The sequence below is a fragment of the Leucopleurus acutus genome, assembly GCF_964270905.1.
Source record: "Leucopleurus acutus genome assembly, chromosome: 16".
Taxonomy (NCBI): domain Eukaryota; kingdom Metazoa; phylum Chordata; class Mammalia; order Artiodactyla; family Delphinidae; genus Leucopleurus; species Leucopleurus acutus.
In genome coordinates, this window is record NC_139158.1 from 61,229,711 (window position 1) to 61,251,960 (window position 22,250).

General features: G+C 54.8%; 2 protein-coding genes across 2 annotated transcripts; both read right to left on the reverse strand.

Moving 5' to 3' along the window:
• Positions 1-9,103, reverse strand: LOC309973533 (interferon regulatory factor 4-like; the record flags this gene model as incomplete). Its single annotated transcript, XM_082857822.1, has 8 exons — positions 1-111; positions 343-461; positions 1,080-1,451; positions 2,221-2,286; positions 2,406-2,482; positions 3,288-3,396; positions 3,707-3,896; positions 8,873-9,103. The coding sequence occupies 8 exons, from the start codon at positions 9,101-9,103 to the stop codon at positions 1-3; spliced, it is 1,275 nt and encodes a 424-aa protein (XP_082713948.1).
• A 3,717-nt stretch (positions 9,104-12,820) lies between these two features.
• Positions 12,821-21,607, reverse strand: DUSP15 (dual specificity phosphatase 15). Its single transcript, XM_082856752.1, has 7 exons — positions 21,339-21,607; positions 20,610-20,643; positions 18,589-18,671; positions 16,464-16,513; positions 15,409-15,483; positions 14,086-14,257; positions 12,821-13,265 (listed from the first exon to the last, which is right to left on the reverse strand). Exons 1-7 carry the CDS (start codon positions 21,357-21,359, stop codon positions 12,993-12,995), a joined length of 708 nt encoding a protein of 235 aa, XP_082712878.1. The 5' UTR covers positions 21,360-21,607; the 3' UTR covers positions 12,821-12,992.
• Positions 21,608-22,250: the final 643 nt, after the last annotated feature.

The following is a 22,250-nucleotide window of genomic DNA, read 5'->3' on the forward strand; positions in this document are numbered from 1 at the left end:
TCAGCAGGCGAGTGACGCTGTCGGGGATGCGGGGCTGGGAACGCGCCACCGAGGCACCTGGCCGTGGAGCTTCGAGTGTAGGAGGAGCTCCCGCGCGAAGACTGGCTCCACCTGCGGGGTGGGGGTGGGGGTGGGCAATGAGCCAACCTTCCCCTTTACCCACACCCTTTGTTGGGGTGGAGGGGCGGGAGTGACAGCTCCTCTCCACATGCATTTTACACGCAAGGTCTTCCAGATCAGATAAGGCAGGTCCGGAGCGGAGCTGGGACTGGAGGGAGCAGTGAGAGGCGGTTCGGGGAGGCTGGAGGGTGTGGTTCTCCGCTGGAGTGGGAGGTGACTCACATGGGCCATAATGAGACGCTCCTCAGGCTGGTCCGGGGGCCCCGGGTACTCCTCGCCAAAGCACAGCCGGATCTGGTACTCGGGCTCCTGGAGACCATGATGCAGGTGGGCTCTCAGTTCTACGGGCACCGAGACTGTGGGGTCTGGGCCAAGATGGGGCGTCCCACCTGGTGCCCACCTTGTGCTCACATCCTATGCACACGTCCCGTAAGCCCACATCCCCATTGTGTGCCCATGCCCTATGCCCACTTCCACGTCCCACACCTGCCTCATGTCCCACATCTGCTCCCACTTCTAGGTTTCATGCCCCGTGCCTCGTGCCCTATGCTCACTATCATGCCTTTATGCCCACCCCATGCCCACTGCCACTCACCTATGCCAATCTTGTGTCCAGTGCCCCCGATGCCCACCCTATGCATAACGCCCTATGACAACACGTGCCCAAGTCCTATGCTTATGTCCCACACCCAGTGCCCCAGCCTGCCTCGTGCCTACACCTCCCATACGCCTGTGTCTAATCTGTGCCCAGCCCTCCCGATGCCCATATTCGTTCCCACCCCCGGTGCTTCTGCGTCGTGTCCTTTGTTTCCATTCCCACTCCGGCCCAGCATCGTCAAGTCCATCGCCCCGCGCGCACATCTCGTGTGCCCACTCTCCTCTGTCCGAGTTCCTTTGCCGACCCCAGTGCCCGGCCACTCCGCCCCGCGCCGCCAGCGGCCCCGCTGTCGCGCTCTTACCCGCGAGGAAGCTGCGCGTGTCGAGGAGCTGGCAGGTGCGCTCTCGCTCCAGTTTGTTGGGCCGCGCTCGGTGCGGGGCGAGCGGGCCGCGCCAGTACACACGGCCCTGGCACAGGCGCTTGGCGAAGACGCCCTCGGGCGCCACCCAGAGCAGCACTCCGCGCTCCAGGTGGGGCAGCAGGCGCCGCAGGACGCGGGCGCCGGGCGGCGGCTCCGGGAAACGAACCTGCGCGACGCGCGGCGGCGACCCCAGCAGGAGCTCGGCGGCAGCGGCGGCTGCGCGCGGACTCAGGCTGCAGCCCTCGGCCGCGCGCGCTGTGGCTTCGCGCACCAGCTCCGCGCCATAGAAGAGTCGCACGTGCAGCCAAAAATCTGCGGGAAAGGGAGGGGACGCGCGCCCGGCGTTGGCGGCGCCGGCTCCCCCTCCCCTCACAACAGGGCAGGGAACCCAGAGGTCACCCGGCCGCCACCTCGGGAATTTTTGACACTCCCTCCCGATAAGTAATAATAGTAATTCTAGTAGTAGTGGTGGTAGTAAATAATAGCAGCTTCCAGTATAAACAAACTGGTAGTTGAGCTTCAAAAGCATAGGGTCTGGGGCCATCAGTACAATGGGGGCATGACACTGACGCCCTCCCAGCCCAAATTTCTGGGATTCTAGGAGTTTCTTCCCGGTAAATATTTTTAATGCCGGTAGAAATAATAATCATCATAATAATAGCAACAACAACAACAAAACAGCAGCCTCCCATATGAAGAGCTAGCAGTATGCTCAGTGGTTAGGGCTGTGGGCTCTACAGCCAGGCCCTTGGGTTCTAATCTCTCACTGCCCCTTAGGAGCTGTGATCTGATAGTAACTTTCCCAGGGTTACTAACTGTGTGACCTTGGGCAGGGTTCTTAACCTCTGTGTCTGGTTTCTGCATCTGTAAAATGGGGAGAATGGCAGTATCTATCTCACAGGGCTGTGGGGAGACTTAGAAGGATGCCTGGTATAAGCTAAGCCCTCAACAAATGTTAGCTGTTGTTATCTGGAGTCTGGGCTGGGTGCTTTGGGTGGGAGACAGAGGCTATTCGGCACCAACCCTAGGTCCTCCCCAGTTCTGCACAGCGGTCAGGGGAGAGGGCCTTCGGATTCCTTACCGGGGTTGCTGAAGTCCATAGAAGGCAAGGGGCCCCAGGGGTGAGCAGGATCCTGAGCCTGGTACCCTGGAGAAGGAGGGGAAGCAGTAAGGCATCGCCTCACCCTGGGTCCCTCGACCCCTCGATCAAGGTCCTGGAAGAGGCCGGGGAGGAGGTAGGGGTGGGTGAGGAGACCCAGTCCTTACTGTGGCCAGCCAAAGGGCCTGGGGGCAGGGAGGCCAGCCTGGGGGGCTGCTTCTTGTCTTTATCCTCTGTGACTAATCTGGAGCCAACCTGAACATTGGGAGAAAGGGTCGTGAGGGTGGAAGAGGAGACCTGTGGGCCACAGGAGCTCCCAGACAGTCTAAACTGGGGCAGGGGGAGGTCTGGACAGACTGAAAGCCAGCCGGGCTTGATAGGGACTTTGAAGTTTACCCCGTGGAGTTAAAGAGAGAGTTGATGGGGTTTTTGGAGGTGAAGCTCATTGTGATAGGGAGAGAAAAGTGCTAGCAGTGAATGAGGAGATGGGGTGATAGCAATGGGGTGATAGAGCAATGGAATGGGGACACTTGGGACAGTGGAATGAACCAGGCTAATGGGGAGATGGGAACAGAGGAATGAACTGCAGATGACGGGGGAGAGGTGATGGGGTGGAGTAAGAGTGATACAGACAGTGATGGAGATAGAGATGATGGGGTGATGGCAACAATGAGAGCTAGAGGTGATGCAGGTGAAGGGAATACAGTGATGGAACTGCATCTGATGGGATGAGTGGGGACAGAGTGATTGATCCCATGATGACAGGAAAGAGGGGCTGAAATGGGAGAAAATAGGGCTGGCGCAGACAGAGAGATGGAGGTGAAGATGGTGGAGACGATGGGACAGAAATGATGGAGTCAAGGAGAATAGAATGAAGGAGATGAAAATGATGGCAGAGATAGAGTAGAGGCAGGAAGTAGAGCTGATGGATGGGAACAGAGATGGGCAGGAGCTGATGGAGAGGATGAGATGAATGTGCTGGACATTATACAGGGGGTGGTATGGGTGCGAGGTGCCTGGGCTAGCAAGGCTGTAGAGGCTGGAAGGACTCACTGACCTGCTCTTCTGTCTTGCAGGCCGGCTCTGTCACTTCTCCAGGGGGCACCTGCTGGCTATGAAGAATGCCCTCCTCTTTACAGGGGGCACAAGCCCTGGTAACTGGATGAAGGAAGAAATAGTCTGTGGTTTCCTGGGCCCCAAGGGGAACCCCCCAACCTTGTCTGAGGTGAGCCCAGACCAGAGTAACCCAGCTCACTGCATGATCTCAGGCAAGGCCCACCTCTCTCTGGGCTCAGTTTCCTCCTTGTCGAATGGGGAGATAAACTGTAAGGTCCTTCTAGGTTTACCAGCCCATGAGCTTATTTAAGCTCAATAAGCCCACCATTTCCCATTTTACAGATGGGCAATGTGAGGTCCTTATTGCCCAGAGAGCCATCCTCAGCTGCTACCTCCAGGGACAGGATGGTACCTGGGTTGTGGGCACCGGCAGACAGGAGCCGGTAGACCTTGTAGGGGTTGGAGATGTCCAGCTGGTTGAGCGAGCGCACCTCACAGAAGTCAGCGCTGTTGTTGAGGGCACAGCGGAGCCGCGTCTTCCAGGTGGAGGGGTCCTCCTTGTCAACGCCCTCTAGGTGCTTGCCCTTGTATATGGCCCAGGCCTGGGGGTGAGCAGGGGCATTGGGGGAGGAATAGCGTGGGAGATGGGGATGGTGCCGTGGAAAGGGATGAGGGCTGCCTTGCCTCCCACCCTTCCCTCTCTCTCCCTCTGTCCCTCGGCCCCTCCCTCCTTCCTTCTCTTCCTCCCTTCCTCCATCCAACACATATTCCTTGAGCTCCTGCTGTGTGCCAGGCCCAAGTTAAGGACTAAATGGGGAACAACAAGACATACATGGTCCCTGTTCTCAAGGAACTCAAGTCTCATGGGAGAAGGCAGCCGCAAACAGCTGAAAGGAAATAACTATATTCCAAATTATGGATTGTGATAAGTAAAAAAAATAATACGATGGGATATAAAATGCTGGCAGTGACTTGCTATCTGGAGAGCCATAAAACTGAATCCTTACCTATTGCCACAAACAAAGTGGACTGCAGATGATTAAAAAACCAAAAGTAAGAGGTAAGACTATAAACTTAATAGGAAAGAATGTAGAAGAAAATCTTCTGGGGCAGAGAATGCTTCTTAACCAAAATTTTAAAGGCACGAACCATAAGGCAAAAACATTGCAATGTCTGAAATCAGCAAGGGGCTAAGATCTAGAACATACAGGAACTTCTGCAAATCAGTAAGAAACAGAAAGCATCCCCTAAAGAAACATTCTTATCAAAGGACAAGGATGGGTGGTTTACAGAAGAGGAAACCAGAATCCCATGAGCATAGGAGAAGGTACTGAAACTCATTAGTGCCAGAGAAATGCAAATAAAAGTATGAGATATCACCTGTAAGCTTACAAAATTTAGCCAGTTGGATAAGCCAGTAGTTGGTTGGGATGTGGACACAGTTGGTGGGCATGGAATGGGAGCAGAGTCTCTGGAGGGCAATCAGGCATGCCTAGTCCAATTAAGTATAAGCATACCCTGTGAGCAGAAATTCCAATTCCAAAGGAATTCTCACATAGGCTCACGAGGGGACCAGGGCAAGGATCCACTGCAGCGTTATTTGTGGTCTGGAAAGCAAACTTGTGTCCATCCCTGGGAAAGTAGGTGGGGGAGTGCGTGTAATAGATGCCCACTGGAGAGTTCTAGGCAGCATCTAGAAACAAATTAGATGGACAGAGAACAAGAATAGATCTTCAGAGCATGACCTTGAGTGAAATAAAAGTAAGACACAGAATGAGATCTATGACACAATTATGATATATATAAGGTAAGAATACACACGAAACAGCAATGCCCACTTTGCAAGAAAACATACAAACCAAAGATACTCATTAAACACATTAGAATGACTGTTGTGGTAGAGGGACTAAATAAATAAACAAATATGAGGGGCTGCTTTAGAGAGGGTGATCAGAAAAGGCCTCGCGGAGGAAGTGGCATTTGGGCTGAAGCCTGATTGAAAAGAAGGATGGAGTCGGACAAAGATCTGGGGGAAGGCTGTACTAGGTAGAAGGAACAGCAAGTGCAGAGGTCCTGGGGTAGGAGAGATTCAAGGAAGGCCAGTGAGGCTGGAGCACAGTAGTCAAAGGGGAGGACAGTAGGAGATGTCTTGTTCGCATTGCTCACTTTCAGGGATGGGGGCGGGGGATTTAACTGATAAATCACACTCGGTCATTGCTCTCGGAGATCCCAGGCTTAGTGGGACACCAGACTGAAAAGCCACAGTTCCTTTGTTGGTGTCTCTTGCCAGTGGTGAGACCTTTAAGGCTTGATTTTGCTGTCTGTAAACTGTGCCCATAATACCTAACCTCACCTGGTTGTGGCACGTGTAAGATGAGCGGTCTATGTAATGTGCTTAGCACAGCACCTGGCACACACTGCTTATTTATGCAGTACTTATTCATTATGTTAAGGATGCTCTAACTCAAAGGTAACCTGGGCTCAAGGCACAGGGTGTTGTCACCATGATGAGAGAGGGATCTTTGGGGACACTGCTGTGCCCCTAAGCATCTAAAGTGGTGCCTGGCACACAGGAGATGCTCAATAAGTATTTGTTGAATGAATCAAATTGGGCCTCGAAGGATAAATAGGACGTTGCCAGGTGGAGTGACGTTCCCGGCAGGGGGAACAGCTCGACAAAGGCATGGAAGCGCGTGATGCGCGCGGGGGACAGTGGGCGCCCTGGTGTGACTGGAGCTGATGTGCGTGTCTGAGGGTATGTGTACTGTTGATTCTTGTTATTCCTGGTAGTTGTGTTCTATAAAATTTACACAACCACTGAGTTAGCAAACACTGAACCATCACTCCTAAGGGAAATACAAGGCTAGGTTCCTGCGCGCCTCTGGTCACCCCATTTTCATCAACTGGTCAATACATAACCTTGTTCTATGAGTGTTTCTGTTGAAGGACACCTTATTTAATATAAACTGTTCATTCATTAACAGTGAACTCATGGCCAACAACCCTGTAACTCACGTCTGAAAGAAACTTACAGACACCACAGCCTTCCTGTGCTCAGGAATACTGACAGCGCTGCAACACCGTGTAAGCTGGGGGGTCATTTTAAACAGTGAAATCACCAACAAAAAAGCACAAAAATATTAAAAACGTGGACTAAATATTGTCTGCGAAAGGACACCTGTTTACAGTAGAAGAGCTGAAACTAGAGTTGTCACCTTGCTCAACCTCAGCTGGGAACATGCATGTTGGTGACAATTTTTTTTTTTTTGCCATCCTGTGCATGTCTGAATGGCTGCAAAAGTGCCTTGAATATCGATTTTGAGATTACATATAATTTTAGCAAGTAAGAGAATTTGTAAATATGGAATCTGTGAATAATGAGGACCAACTGTATGTGGTGGGGGGAAGGGGAAGAGGAATTAAAGAAAGAAGACAGGTTGAAGCTGGACCATGAATGGCCTCGAAGGCCAAGATTTATCCCGTGGACTTTGAGGCACCAGGAGGGCCTGAAGCCAGGGAGTCACATGTGTGTGTCAGTGGTGGGTTGAGGGATGGGTTAAAGCAGTGCCAAAGAGGGACAGGGAGGGCCAGTCCCCAGAATCTCCCACTTCTGAACGGCACATAGACTGAATGGGCAGGCCAGGTAACCACCTGTTCAACACTTCCTGAACCAGTCCTCTGTGGGCCAGGCACTGCGCTCAAGGTCACCACCCACGGGCAGCTGGAGGAGGCAGACTCATACAAGGCACTTATAATTCATAGGGAAAGCGGTTCCATGGAGGAAGCAGAAGGAATCAGGGACGACTTGGGAGAAGCACTGAGAGCTTCATAAATGCATTAAGCAAATGAACACATCAGGGAAGGCTTGTCTTTAGTAACAGATGTTTAAGCTGAGCATGACGAGTTGGCCAGTGAAAGTGAAGAAGAAAGGGTGTTCCAGGCAGGGGGAACAGAATGTACAAAGTTCTCACGGTGAGAGAGACGGGAAGCATTTGGAGACTGAAGGGAACTGTCTGGCTGGGTCTAAGGTTGGGGAAGGAGCGGAGAGAGACGGACAGAGGCCAGGGAGGAGCAGTTCATGCAGGGCTTTGAGGTCTTGGTAAGGAGTTGGGACTTTATCACAAGAGCAATGGGGAGCCATGGAAGGACTCTGAGTAGGAGAGTGCCAAGGCAAGATTTACATTTAGAAATATACCTCTGGAGGACTGAGGGGAGAGCTGAGGGATGGGAAAGCAGGGCATTCAGTTATCCTGGTGAGAGATGGTGGGAACGGGTCCACGTAGACGGATGAAAGAGCAGTTCTGCAGTAAGAGCCGAAGGCCTTGGAAATGGATTAGAATGAGATTGCAGGAGAGGGGAGCAGCCAGGGTTCAGGTGCCCAGCTCTGGGGTCTAGGTGGCGATCCGTGCCATCTTCCATTTTGGGAAATACAGACGTTTGTAGGAGGGAGCTGATGAGTGTGCTATTAAGGAGGTGCTGAGTCTGAGAGGTCTGGGCTGTCAGACCAGCAGGCTTGGGGCTTGGCTGGGAGGCTGGGAAACGCTGGGCTCCACACTGAGGCTGTGGAAGGGGAGAGTGGGACGTGAGGAGGGAGGTCCAAGAGAGAGTGCTGAGAGCCCCAAAAGAGGAGAAGAAGGGATGGAGGCTGAGAAGCGGGGTCCAGGAAGGTAGGAGGAAAACAGGTCAGGGTTGGAGTGGGGAGGGGACAGCGATCCTGGAAACCAAGTGAGACTGTTTCAAGAAGGGAGGGTCCACTAGACACAAACCCACCCAGGGGTCCAAGAAGATGATAGTAATGGCATCCTTGGATTTGGCAAAATTAGAGACGTTAGCAGGAGGGAGAGGAACCACACTGTGGGGGGGGGGGAGGAGCGGGGGGGGCGGGTATGAGTGAGGGCGTTGATGTTTAGAGGCTTTAGCAGGAGGGAGAGGAACCACACTGTGGGCTGAGGGGGGAGGGGTTTATGAGTGAGGGCGTTGATGTCCAGAAGACCCTTTCTAGGTGCTTCACCCTGTGAAAGGAGAGGGGAGGCCAGAGAAGCAGGAGCTGGAGACGTGGTGTTTGTGATGGTGGCGGTGGCCTGGGATGCGGCTGGTTGCTTTTGCTCACGGGAGAGATTCCAGTTTCAATCTTGGTGGGAAAGAGCCAGTTTGGAGGAGGTTGATGGTGTCTAAGGAAAGGGAGGGCATCCCTGGAGGAGGTCCCTGAGAAGGGCTGGTGTTGGAAAGCACAGAAAATGTCCCCGAAGCTGCTGCGGTTAACAGTTTACGGGTGGGAAGTGGAGGGAATTTCCATGGTGGCGGTGGCATCTAATTTCCTCAAGGAGAGGGAGGAGAGGTCCCCTGAGGCGTGGGGATGGTGCAGGTTGTGCAGTCCTTGTCTGATTCTCTTTTAAGAGGGTGTGGGAGGGTCTCCCATGTATACAGAACGCTACCCTCAACCTAGAGACAACTGAGGTTAAGGGGTGAACCTGTGGCCCGAGGTGACAGCGTGTCGGGTCGGTTCCGTACTCTGCGACAGTGTGAGCGCAGAGCCCTCCCGGGCCGGGCTGGCGACCCCCGGCCCGCGCATCCTTACCCTGAAGAGCGCCGCGTCCTGCTGCGCCTGGTAGCCCTGCTTGGCTGCGTGCTTCCAGGGGATGCGGAAGAGGGTCTTGCCCGCGTCCTCCCAGCGCAGCCCAGCGTAGCGCCCGCTCTCGATCTGCGCCACCAGCCAGTCGCGGAGACGCAGGGGACCCCCGGCCCCCGCCATGAGTCGCCTGCTGTCGGGGACCCTCCCTTCGTCCCTCCGCCATTGGTCGCCGGCCATCGGGGACACAGTGCTCCGGGGACCAGGTCTGGGGAGCGCGGCGGCCAGACTCCAGCGCGACAGGGGATCGCGGGGGCCACCTGGACGGCGAGTGGAGGCGGCGAAAGCGAAAGGCTGGGCAGGAGGTTTCACTTTCCTTTCTGCTCCCCAGAGGCCCTGTCGCCCCTCCCCGTGTCGCCTGGCCTGGAGGGCGTCGGTCCTCACGTCAGGGGCAGCTAGAGGCACCACCAAGACCCACTGAAGGGTACGGGGTGGGGTAGCCCGGGTTCTGCTCATCCCTGGAGGGGGGCCCCCGAAGGGCGCTCAGAGGCGTCCCTTGCACCATCCCTGCACCTGTTTTCTGCTCTTCCCAGCCTACCGGAAACTTAGTCTCTTTCCAGGACCTGGACTGTAGAGGTGGGAAAAGCATAGTGCTTCTCAGACTAACTCCCAGTAGAATTGGGAGGCAGAGACTGGTTTAAAATGCATACCCCTAGCCGCCATCCCAGACCTGAAGAATCAGCTTTTCTGGGCAAGAAGTCCAGGAACGTGCATTTTAAACAAGTCCCGCCATGGGATTCTGATCCAGGTGGTCCATGGGTCACCCTTGGAGAAATATTTCCTTAAATATTGGGAGTCCCTTTCTGATTGCTCACCATGGTGCTGGGCCTGGCTGAAGCCTTTTCTGCAGTGTCTCAGTTGGTTCTCACAACAGCATGTGAGATGAGTGTAATTACCTACTTTGTTAAGAGGACTGAGGTCACAGAGCTAGTGCCTGGGGGAGTCAGAATCTGAACCCAGGACTCTCTGCCCCCAGAGCCCAGGGGCCTGAACAGTGCCCCACACTGCCTCCCAACAGCTGCCCCTGGAGTTTCTGGATTCTGGGTGGGGTCCGTGACCCGCCCAAAGTGTATGCAATTTTTTCATCTCTACGCATTTTTCTAGGGTTTGTATCTTTCATTAAATTGTCAAAGGGGGGTTGTGATATGAAAGAGGTCAAGTAGCTCAGACCGCTCCACCCTGGCTGTGTTCCTGGGAAAACTGAGGCTCTGAGAGGGAGAAACCACCCCTCACTGCAGGGAGCACCGAGCTGGATGGCCAGCCAGTGTTGACCAGAGGCTGGGAGCCCTGTCCCTCATGTGTACCTGTCAGGGGCCTTGCTTCATGATCCCCACCTTCTGTCCTCATATGGCAGCAGCCACCCAGTTCTGACATTTCTACAGTCACAGCCAGGATTCAAAATCAGAGCTGTAGGACTCTGATGGAGCACAAAAAATTTCATATGATTAAACACAAGAGTATGGGACTTCCCTGGTGGTGCAATGGTTAAGGATCCACCTGCCAATGCAGGGGACACGGGTTCGATCCCTGGTCCAGGAAGATCCCACATGTCACGGAGCAACTAAGCCCATGTGCCACAACTACTGAGCCTGTGCTCTAGAGCCCGCAAGCCACAACTACTGAGCCCACATGCCACAACTACTGAAGCCCGTGCGCTTAGAGCCTGTGCTCCGCAACAAGAGAAGCCACTGCAATGAGAAACCCGCGCACCACAACGAAGAGTTGCCTCCGCTCGCCACAACTAGAGAAACCCTGAGTGCAGCAGCGAAGATCGAACGCAACCAAAAATAAAACAAAAAATTGAAAAATAAAATAAAATAATAAATACAAGAGTAATAATTACATCTAAGCAGGAGTATTGATTGTGTCAGGCAATCTCTTCATTTTTTTCTGGGGGGGGGGTGAGCAGAGTCATAGTAATGACAAGGATGGGGTCCACAGCCAGACTGCCTGGATTCAAATCCCAGCCCCACCACTTGCTAGCTGACCAGCCACTTCACAGGGCTGCTTGAGATGCAGGTAAAGTGTTTGGCACATTGCCTGGCCCACAGTAAGTGCTCAATAAATGAGTGGTATTATTGCTGTTATTGAGCCACAGTGTGGTAAAAGCAGCAATGGAAAGGGGCGGGGAGCTTCATGAAGGACCTGGAACATCAGATCAAGGGGTTTTGTTTGTCCTAGAGATGATAGGAATGGAGGTTTTTTTTTTTTTTGGCTGAGTTGGGTCTTCGTTGCCGCACATGGGCTTTCTCTAGTTGCTGCGAGCGGAGGCTACTCTTCGTTATGGTGTGCGGGCTTCTCACTGAGGTGGATTCTCTTGTTGCAGAGCACGGGCTCTACGCGCGGGGGCTTCAGTAGTTTTGGCGTGCGGCTTAGCTGCTCCGCGGCATGTGGGATCTTCCCAGACCAGGGATCAAACCTGTGTCCACTGGCAGGTGGATTCTTAACCACTGTGCCACCAGGGAAGCCCCCCATTTTTAAAAAAATTATTTATTTATTTGGTTTCACTGGGTCTTAGTTGCGGCAGGCTGGCTCCTTAGTTGAGGCATTAGAACTCTTAGTTGCGGCATGCATGTGGGATCTAGTTCCCCGACCAGGGATGGAACCTGGGCCCCTTGCATTGGGAGTGCAGAGTCTTAACTACTGCGCCACCAGGGAAGTCCCCCGGACATATTTTTTCTTTTGTTTATCTGTTTATCTAGTGTCTTTCCCACCAGAATGTCAGCAACACCAGGGCACAGGTTTGCTCATTGCTGTGTCTTCAGTGCCCAGTACAATGCCTGGCATACAGTAGGTACTCAATGAACTCATGTTGCATGAATGCAGAGGAGGAGGTTGGGTAGCAGGTGAAGGTTATTTCATCCATCCTCCCACCCCGAATACTGGAATCTGGGCCTCCCCCACAGCCCTGGACACAGTGCTTGGTGCATAATAAGAACCCCCATACAGGTGTTTATTAGATTATCGAGATTTCAGATCTCTCTTAATTCTAAGTTAATTTTAGTTTAGGAAAAATCAGCTCGGGTGACCCCTGTTCATCCTCAGAGTCAGTTTGCTGCTTTATGGGCTGCCCTGAGACCCTCCCTCCACAGTGGCTCCCCTGGCCTTTAAACTCTAGGTGGGGAGGGCCATTCCCACTAGCTGGGGGTGGATCCTCCTTGCCAATAACCTTCAAGACCAGAAGGAGCTGCTTCTTAACAACCATCATGGGACACAGAGTGTCTAGCTTCAAACCCAGCCTCCCCTACTCTAGCTGTGTGTCCTTGGGCAAGCTGCCTGACCACTCTGAGCCTCAGTTTCCTCCCCGAGGAGTAAGTGAACTCATTCAAGTAAAAAGTCAGGCATGAGGCAGGTACTACTACTATACCTTTACTAGCTAAGATTTGTGGATAGGGAAAGGAAAGGAGCTGGGGAGGAGGCGGGGGGGGGGGGCAGTGCTCAGGGAGGACAGGAGCTCAGCCAGGGGGAAAGGGGTTCAGAGAGGAGGAGCTGGCGGCCTTTTCAGGAGACCAGGGCTCCAGGGAGAGATGGGGTGAGGGTCAGGGAAGTGGAACTCAGCCCTGCAGACTGCAGTTCACAGAGGGTGGCAGCCTCCTCGGGCCCTAGGGGATGCAAACCCCCTCCCATTGTTTTTTCCGGCAGGCTCCAGCCCCTGGCAGAGTCCTGCAGCCCTGCCTTTGCTCAATGAAGGAACGACTGGGAGGCGATCAGACAGGCAGCTTCTGTGTCTCTTTAATATCCTCCAGGCCCATCCAACTACCCCACCCACCCACTCCCACTCCCACCGCCTTTAATGGGAGGAGGGGCCGGGGGCACCCTTCCCCAGCCCAAGAACTAAGGCACCAGGTAGCTGCAGCAGGCCGGCCCAAACACAGAGCCACACACACAGATGGAGGACACACTGACCGCGGACGCAGACAAGCAAGGCGCGAAGGGGGCAGGGGCGGGGATCAGGCCGCCGCGGGGCTCCCACAGGCTCTGGGCCTGTCCTGAAGGCCGTGGGAGGCGCAGACAATCCCCGAAGGGGACCGGTCGAGAGGCCGAGGGGCGCCACGGCGGGGCAGGATCCTCACTTGCTGCCTTTGCGGGAGAGACACCGCGGGAGGCAAGAGAAAGTCTGCTTGACGCGCGCCAGCAGCGGCAGCGGCCGGTGGGCTTCCCGGGGCGACCGCGGCACCAGGCGCTGCAAGGTCCCCTCCGAGGCCGAGGAGCTGGGCGCGGGGGAAGAGGCCGCGCTCGCAGAGCCCTGCCGGCAGCGCGCGCACATCGGCAGCAGCGCGCGCATCTCCTCCTCGTCGCGGAAAGGGCTCTCCCCGAAGCGCTCCTCCAGCTGCCGGCGAAGCTGGGGTGGGGTGGAGTCGGGGTCGGTGCCGGGCCGCCGGCTCGGTCCCCTCCCCAATCCTCAGAGCTTCCGCTCTTCTTCGAGCTTCCCACACCTCGCTAAGCCCCTCCCGTCCTGACCATCCTCTTAGCTTCCCTTCTGCGTCCCCATCCCCCTAACTGAATCCCTCCCCTCTCCCTGAATCCCCTTCCCCTTTGACACTCCATCTTCCAGACCTACTAAAGCGAGCCCCCCACCTGCACAGTGGGGACCACATTAACCCCTCCCCACACTGCCCAACAGCTCTACTCAAGTAGGCCCTCTTCCCTGCCTGCCTCTTTCCTAATTCAGCCTTGCAGACAAGTCTCTGGGCAGCAGCCTGCCTTCCTGCACTGACTGCTTCTCTCTCTCATCTCTCGTCTGCGGGTGGGGGAGGGCGCGGCTCAGTCCCCGACATCTCCATGTGCCATCTGCCCAGTGGGCATAAGAGAAGGACCTGCTTTGGCCTCATCAAGGACCCAGGGGTGGAATAAGGACTGGACATTTCTCCCCGGAGGAGCCAAATGTTCAAATGCCTTCAGGCTCCAGGTAGGCAGAGCAGGCAATGCTGGAACCTAGCCAGATTGAAGGGTCCATAATCAGGCCCACGGGTATTCAAATCCTAAGTTAAAAAGGAAAAGAAAACACCTGGCCGTCCAACCTAGGGGCTAGGTTAGCTCAAGAGCCACGAGTTCAAGACCCCAGAAGAATCTTCTGCCGGGTCTGAAGCACAGGCTAAATTCCTTCCAATCAGTGCTCAGCTCAAGTAAGAAGAGTTTCCCACCCCTGCCCCTGCCCCTACCTTCCGGGAACTGCCCCAGCCAAACTCTTCAAGCTGCTGCCTAAAGCCTGGGTTGGGGTTGGCGATGGGCCGCGTGGCCTTGATGGCTTCAAGCACGTCCCGCCAGCTCAGTCCTGTCACAGTCATCACATATGCCGTCACGATGGTGGTGCTTCGGGAGATGCCTGCAAAGCTGGGACATCCCACCCCAAGGCTTCAGGTAAGGCCCAATCTCCTCCGTGTCCTCCAGGCACCCCATCCCCACTTCAGCTCTCCCACCCTTGCCTCCTGAGCTCCAACCACAAGGAACCTGCCAGGACCTGTCTTCCCACACCAGGCCTTTGTCTATGCTGTTCCCTCTGCCTGGCATTCACCCACATCAAAGGCCTGAGTGAAACATCACTTCACTCAATCATTCAGTACACGTTTCCTGATCATCTGTGATTTTTCAGGTACTGGGGATATAGTGGCGAATAAAACAGACATGGTCTCTGTCATCCTGGGGCTTACAATATGGTTGGGAGAGACAGACACTAACAAGGGAAACAATTTCAGGTGGTGATAACTGCTTCGAAGATGAGTCCAGAGGCTAGGAGATTGTATAAGAAGAGGTATTAATCTAGTGGAAGGGATGCGGAGGATTAGGGAAGGGGTTCGCAAGGAAGTGACATCAAGCTGAATCCTGAAAGACGGGTAAGGATTGTCAAGAATGTTCTGGGCAGTGTACAAAGACCACGTGGGTGGGATCCTGGTGGACTTGAAGAATGGGGAGATGGCCAGCACAGCTGGAGCAAGGAAAGGAGGAAGAGGGGGGAGAGGCAGGCTGGAGGAGCCGTCCCTATGGCTGGGGCTCAGGCAGAGCTACCCCGAGCCAGGCGTAGTGAGAAGTTATGGAATGAATGAAATCAACAGGGCCAGGGGCCCCTGGGAAAACTCAGGGGTCCCATCTCCCAGCCTGGGGCTCCTCACTGCCCTGTACTACTGCCTCAAAGGCTAGAGGGGAGGAGAAGGAGCTGGAACTACTGAAGGATGCTGGGCTACCTGCCTGACCTCACCTATTCCTCCCAATAGCTCGCCAGGTCAACATTCTTTTTTCCCATTTTACAGATGAGAAAATTGAGTCTCAGGGAGAAATAGCTATCTGGCCATGGCCATACAGCTGGTAAGAGACAGAGCCTTGATCTGAGTCCTCCATCAGCCTGTCAGACGAATGGTGGACTGTCAGGCATCGTGACAGGCTGGAGAAGATCCATCGCAGGCTCTACATTCCCCACAGGATGAGGGCACGTTCAGGATGGAGGAAGGCCACTCACTTCCCCTCCCCCCACTCCCCTCTTAACTCACCAGTGCACAAGGCAGTTTCCCCCATTGAGGCGGCAACAGTGGATGAAGTTGATACATTCTTTGAAGTGCTTTTTGCTAGAGAAGAAAGCAATAAGGTACAGAGCACTGGGGGGGGACAGGTCTCCTAGGAGTTGTCCCCCTCCCCATCTCTGGGATGGCAAGAGACAGAGCCCTGGATCCTCAGGTCAGCCAGCACGTGCAGTGACTAGGGGCTGATACTGTAGTACTGGTGGAGGTGTGTGTGAAGCAATAATGGTGGCGTTTCAGGAGGTGAGAGAGGCCAATGATGGCAAATCCCACCACAGAGGCAGGAGCACCTCTTCAACGGGTCCTGTGGATCCTATTTTCATGGAGGGTTTATCTTGATGTTTCAAGGAAATGGGTGCGAGGAGTCCCACCCCTCTGGGGTCTGCAAACAGAGCGCCTGGGGACAATAATGGTCAACAACAGGGTTGGAAGCAAGAGTCCCAAGGGGCAGGAGTGTCTGTCTGGGTCCCTCCCAGGCTGGGGTGTACTACTGCTAATAACATAAACCAAAATCCTGCTTTCTGAGCCCTCATTACACGCCAGGCCCTGTCCTAGATCCTCAACCTGTGCTATCTGATCTTTGACAGCCTCCTTGGTGCTGATGGCCCCAACCCCTCACACACCCATTTTCTCTCTCAGAGAGGGGAAGTGATTTGTCCAAGGTCAAACAGCAAGTAAATGGCAGAGCCTGGCCTGAACCCAGATGCCTTAACTCCAAGGCCAGGAACAGGCTGAGCCTGACCCTTTCAAATCCACTGGGGCGTCTGAGCCTGAGGGACAGGGTGTTTTCTCCATTTCAGAGCCAAAGAGACTGAGCTCTGGGAGGTTAAGACTTGGCCAGCGGCATAGGCAAGGGTGTGGCTGAGACAGAGTCCAGGTGGTCTGGGAGAACACCTGTGCTGGGGTCTCCAGGACAGCTTTGTGGCCTGAGTCCTCTCTGTCCTCCCTCAGACCACCTCCCACCCTCCCTCTTCCCACCACATGAAGCAGCTGTCTGTCCATCTGTCAGCCCGTCCAGAGGAACTTACATGGGTACCTCAGGGGCGTCGGCCACTGAGATGCGAAGGTAGGTTATGTCCTGCAAGTACAAAACACACATGGGCAGCCTGCACCCCAACCCCAGCCTGGGCCTCCCAAGCACCTCGCAACCTTAGGCCAGTTCCTGCCCCTCTCTGGGCCACTGTTATTGTCTCTGTCCAAAGAGGGTAGACACCTCCTCTGAGGGCCTCCCAGGTCTGACCATCTGTGGTTCCAGAACCTTCTGAGAAGATGGTATCCTAACCCCATAGCTGACTTGGGCACAAAGACTTGCCAAAAAGGATTCAGGGACCTTTTATTTAATAGCTGGGAGAGGGCCACTTAACTTGACTCCCCTCCATAAAAGGATTACAAAATTACACAGTAAGAAGGGCAAAGCAGATTTTATTCTCTTGAAAAGAAACAAGAAATATGAACATTAGTTTTAGTTCATGAATTGTGGTTATAAAACTCTGTGCTAATTATTAAAATAATCAAGGAATGAATTGTCAGGAATTTCTCCAACAAACTTGCTACCACATCTTTCACTCCACGCCTAACCCTCACACAAGATCTTAAAGATGAGTCCTGCCCACATTCCAAGAATCACTTTTCTCAGGGACCTCTCTTAGTCCTTTGATATTCAAATGGCTCTTTTCAAGGGACTGGCGCACCTCCAGCCAGTGACTAAGTGACCGCCTGGCTAGGTCCTCATCTGTTAGTGGCTTTGTGTGAGATTCCAGCCCTTCTCTGTAACTCACTCTCCCCAAGGTCACACGAGCCTGCATCTTTTGCAAGATGGCATCTTTTGCAAGGTTCGCAAATTCGCTTTGCAACACATTTGGCCTTGGATTTGCAGGGCATTATCAAACCCTGACTGGTAAATTCACTGAAGGATGGGGAGGGAGAAGAGGGCAGGGCTGCCGGAGCAGGGACTCATTTTGCCAGCAGTCATTTCATTAGTAAATATAGTCATGCCTAGACAACCTTCCTCAGGCACTCTAGTGACTTGCATACTCCAAATACTCCAAAACAAGCCTGCTCTATAAAGCAAAATCAGACTCCATTGACCTGGAAATTTCTTCTAGTGTCTCTGTGACACTGAGAACCACAGATTATTGGAGGTAACTCTTAGAGACCATCAAATCTGACACAAGGGGAAAGTAAGGCCCAGAGAGGGCGAGGACCCTGCCCAAGGGCACACAGCAAAGCTGTGACAGAACCCGGTCTGGATCTCAGATCTCCAGAGTCCCTTCCCACCCACAGTTCTCTCCCGTCGATGGGTGAGCCAGACTCTAACAGATAAAGAGGAAGGGGCTCTGTTTATCGATTGAGAATATGATTAACTTTGTTATTATGTCAGCTATAATTTGTTGAGCGCCTATTTTGTGGCTCTCAACAACCCAGTGAGGTAGGTACTGTTATAAAATTCCCCTTTTACGGATCAGGCAACTGAGGTCTAGAGAAGTGAAGTCCTGTGCCCAAGGTTACAGTCAGAATGTGGTGAAGATGTGAACTCAGAGCTCCTGACTCCAGCACATGTGGCCTGGATTTCCTACTTCCCTACTCTAGGTCATAACACCCTCACCCCGTCTTTTCCAGGATTCGATAATACCAGCTCCAACCCTCCCAGTGGGGGCCATGCTATACAGTGTGCAAAGCATCTTTACCATGTCACAGTCCCCTGGGGGCAGATAGGGCTGAGGGATCAGAGGCCCAGACAGGTGAAATCATAGCCCCAGGTCACAAGCGAGACACAGAGCCCAGAAACATCTACGTGGAGTCATCTATTCAGTTGGACAACGGGAAGCCCCTGTGGGAGACTTTTTAAGGTTTAGTGTGAGGCCTCTGGAGCCAGATGGCCTGTGTTCAAATTCCAGCTCCTTAGCTTCCTGGATGTGTGACCTCAGGCCGGTTACTTTACCTCTCTGGTCCTCAGTTGCCAGAGAGGGAGCAAATAGGGATGCTAATGTAAAACAGGCCAGTTTTTAAGCAAATGAGTTAGCATATGGGTCAGGAAGGCCTGGTGCCAGTAGAGGATCTGGCACGTTGTAGGTACTTGATAAATGGGTGCTGTGGGGGTCTGAAACCCCCCTTCCCACCCATGTGCAGCTCTGGGATGGGGGTAAGCCTTACCTGCAGCAGAGGCTGGGGTGACTCGTGGATGGAGATGATGTGTGTGATCTTATTCCGGCCTAGCTGATCTGTGTCTTTGGCGTCTGAAAGAAACAAGGATGCTTGAGCCAATCTGGCAGGTGTGACCTATATACTCCGATGGCCAAGTGAGGCGGGAGCTCACTGCCCCACTCTTCTGCTCAGCCCGCCCTCTCCACCTTGGCCCACCCTCTGCCAGCTCCCTGCTCCTTCACCACCTCTTGCTCCCAGCATGACAGGTCCTGTCACACCCCTAAGCTTCAGTCTCTCCACTGGGGCACCCACAGGTAACAGCCCAGCACCTCCCCAGCCTTGCCCTTGCTGTTCTTTCCATTGCAAACACCCTTCTGTGGCATATCCTTCACCAGGCAATTCTTCTAGGAACCTTGACTACAGAAGGGTTAACTCACACAGAAAGCTGTGTGTAGAAGATGGTTCTCTGCACTGCTGCTTATCACTGTCAACACATCAGAAACAGTTAAAAATGGGAACTGGGCTTCCCTGGTGGTGCAGTGGTTAAGGATCCGCCTGCCAATGCAGGGGACACGGGTTCGAGCCCTAGTCCGGGAAGATTCCGCATGCCATGGAGCAACTAAGCCCGTGTGCCACAACTACTGAGGCTGCGCTCTAGAGCCTGCGAGCCACAACTACTGAGCTCGCGTGCTACAACTACTGAAGCCCGTGCGCCTAGAGCCCATGCTCCACAACAAGAGAAGCCACGGCCATGAGAAGCCTGTGCACCACAATGAAGAGTGGCTCCCGCTCGCCGCAACTAGAGAAAAGCCTGCGTGTAGCAACGAAGACCCAATGCAGCCAAAAAAAAAAAAAAAAAAGGGAACAAACCACAAGGGGACTGGATAAATAATGGTATATTCATACTTGAATACTGTGCAGCCACTAACAAGATCTCTGTGTGCTGATGTGCAAGGAAGCCCACAATATATTATTAAATGGGAAACACAGGTTACAGAACAGCATGCAGAATAGGCCTCCATTTTTGTTTTAAATATTATATCTATATGTACAAAGATACATGAAAACAACCCAGGGGTATACCTCACACAGCTATCAGTAGCCATCTCTAGGGGCTGGATTTCCAGTGCATGCAGACCTTTTATAATCGAAGTAAATAACACTTGATCTCCACATGCCCACTTCCTCACTCACCACATTTACTGAGCGTTTACCATGTGCAGCCTTGGCTGGGCATGGCATTGTGGGGTCAAGTTCATGGCTCCTGCCCTCATGGGCCTGCACACTTAAAGGGGATTCAGACCTTACTTACCAAATATTCAGAAGTCGGTGTGGTGCGAGCTGCTGAGGGAGCTCCCGGGGAGGAAGGGACCAGGGTTTAGGAAAGTGGGGCCCCTAAGCCCAGAGTGGGACAGGAGTGGATGGGGAAAGCTCTGCCCCAGTGCAGATGCCCCTCCCTCCCTAAAGCTTTCTCTGACTCCACAGATGGAAGTGACTTTTCCTGCCTTGGGTCTCCCAAGCTCCGGACCAGCCTGTCTCTTAGCCCAGGCCTGGGACAGGCGGAGTGCTGTGGCCTTGGGACAGAGCGGGCAGTGCTCCCCGGTGAAGTTTCTGACGTAGAGTCCAGTCTCTAGAGACCTCTCCTCTGAGGAGGAGGTTGTGCCAGGAAGCCTTCCCAGCTTCCCAGCTAGAAGCAACCCCTCCAAACAGACCTCAACCCAGAACCTCAGGGCTGGCGAAATCCTTAGAAGCGGGGGTGGGCCTTGTGCTGTGGGAGCGGCTGAGGCTCAGAGCAGGTGCAGCCTTGCCCAGTGCCCAGTGTTCGGAGCCCTCTGTACTGGGGACACTCCTCCACCCACGTCCCCCTTAGTCTTCATGAGTTCTTTCCCCCTCCCAGCCTGGCATCGCTTCCCTGCCCCCGGCCCCATTCCTGAGCGTGTCCAGGGTGCGTGGGCCGGAGCATGAATGGTGGACACAGGCCTGGGACAGGGAGCGTGCCATGGCCTTGGGACAGAATGGGCGGTGCTCACCAATGAAGTTTCCGAGGTAGAGTCCAGGAAGTACCTACAGGAGAGACAGGCCGGGGTCAGCCGGGTAGGGGTGCATGCAGCCCCGCTCAGTCCCATGAAGGGCGTCTGGCCCTCAGGACTCAGGGGGCGATCACCCCCGTCTTGTGGGCCTGGATGCTCTATGAGTGATGTCTGGGGAGGGCAGCAGGGGGGCATCAAGGGAGGCCAGCCTGGGTAGGGGGAGAGGAAAGAGGAAGGAGGGGCACAAAGACCTAGGGAAAGAGGGTGGGAGGAGCACAGGGGAGGGGGGCAAAGGGAGAGGTGGACTTTCTAAGGTGGGTGATGGGGAATTCTGAGAAGGAGGTGGGAAGGCAGGGACAGATGGGGGTCGTGCCTTGGGGTGGGGGATGGGGAAGGATAGAGAAACAGCGTTAGAGAGAGTCCGGAGAGACAGAGACACATGGAGACAGAGAAAGGGACTCAGGAAGAGATAGTCCGGGGGTGACAAGAGTGCCACAGAAAGACACAGCAAGAAATACAGAGTCACAGAAACTGTCAGAGACAGAGACACAGAGAGGCAGAGTCAGAGAGAGATACCGCCCCAGAGAGACAGACAGAGACGTACGATCTCAGGGTCCCAGGGAGACAGAGAAATAGACACACAGACCGCCAGAGCCAGAAGGTCAGAGGCGGCCGCCCGGCCGGCGCTGGGGCCGGCCAGGTGCGGGTTGCGCCATCCCGGCCCCCTACCTTGGTCATGCCATTCCCCATGATCCCGGGGGCGGGGATCCGGGCGCACCCCCAGCTCGCCACCCGCTGAGCGCAAGGGTCACAGCTGCCCTGACGGCCCGGGCCCGGCGCCTGCAGCCTGGCGGGGATCGGGGGGCCTGGTGTCCGCAGCCTGGCGGGGATCGGGGGGCCTGGCGTCCGCAGCTCGGCCCAGCCCTGCCCAGCTGCCGCCGCCGCCGCTGCCGCCGCCACCGCCCGCCGACCCCCGGCCAGGGAGGGAAATGCTGGAGTCGCCGCTGCCGCCGCCGCCGCCACCGCCGCTGCAGGCTCCTCCTACCCCCTTGGTCATGTGGGCCGCCCCCCCACCCGTGGGTCGCGGCGGGGGGCTGGACAAAGCCCCAGTGTGCCGGGCCCGGGGCCCGCGGGACAACGGCAGCTTGTTGGGGCCGCGAGGGGCCTCCACCTCCGGAGGTGGGGGCGGGGCGCTCCCCCCACCCTGGCACCGTCAGGCGCGGGCGGGGCGGGGGCGGAGAGAGCCCCCAGCCGCGGGCTCAGAGACTCGGATCCCAGCTCCAGCTCTGCCCGGCCCTCCCTGCGGGCCCTGGGGCGAAACGCCTAGCTCCTTCGGCCTCGGTTTTCTAGCAGAAACGTGATGGGGGCTGGACTTTGATCTTCAGATTCTGTTTGAGACGAGAAAAGTGGGTAATTCCTTCCCTTTGTACATCTCCCTGCTCCGTCCCCCAGGCAGGCATCTTACCAGCCAACCATCCTCCTCCCCAACTCTTGCAGCCAGTCTGTCCTCCCATCCTCCACTCCATCCATTCACTGTTCCGTCTGTCTGTTCATTCATCCAACCATCCTCCCATCTCTTCCTCCCATATACTTTGGCCTCTGAGGATAGTGCCATCTGGGTCAGCTCTGCTGGGACCAGGC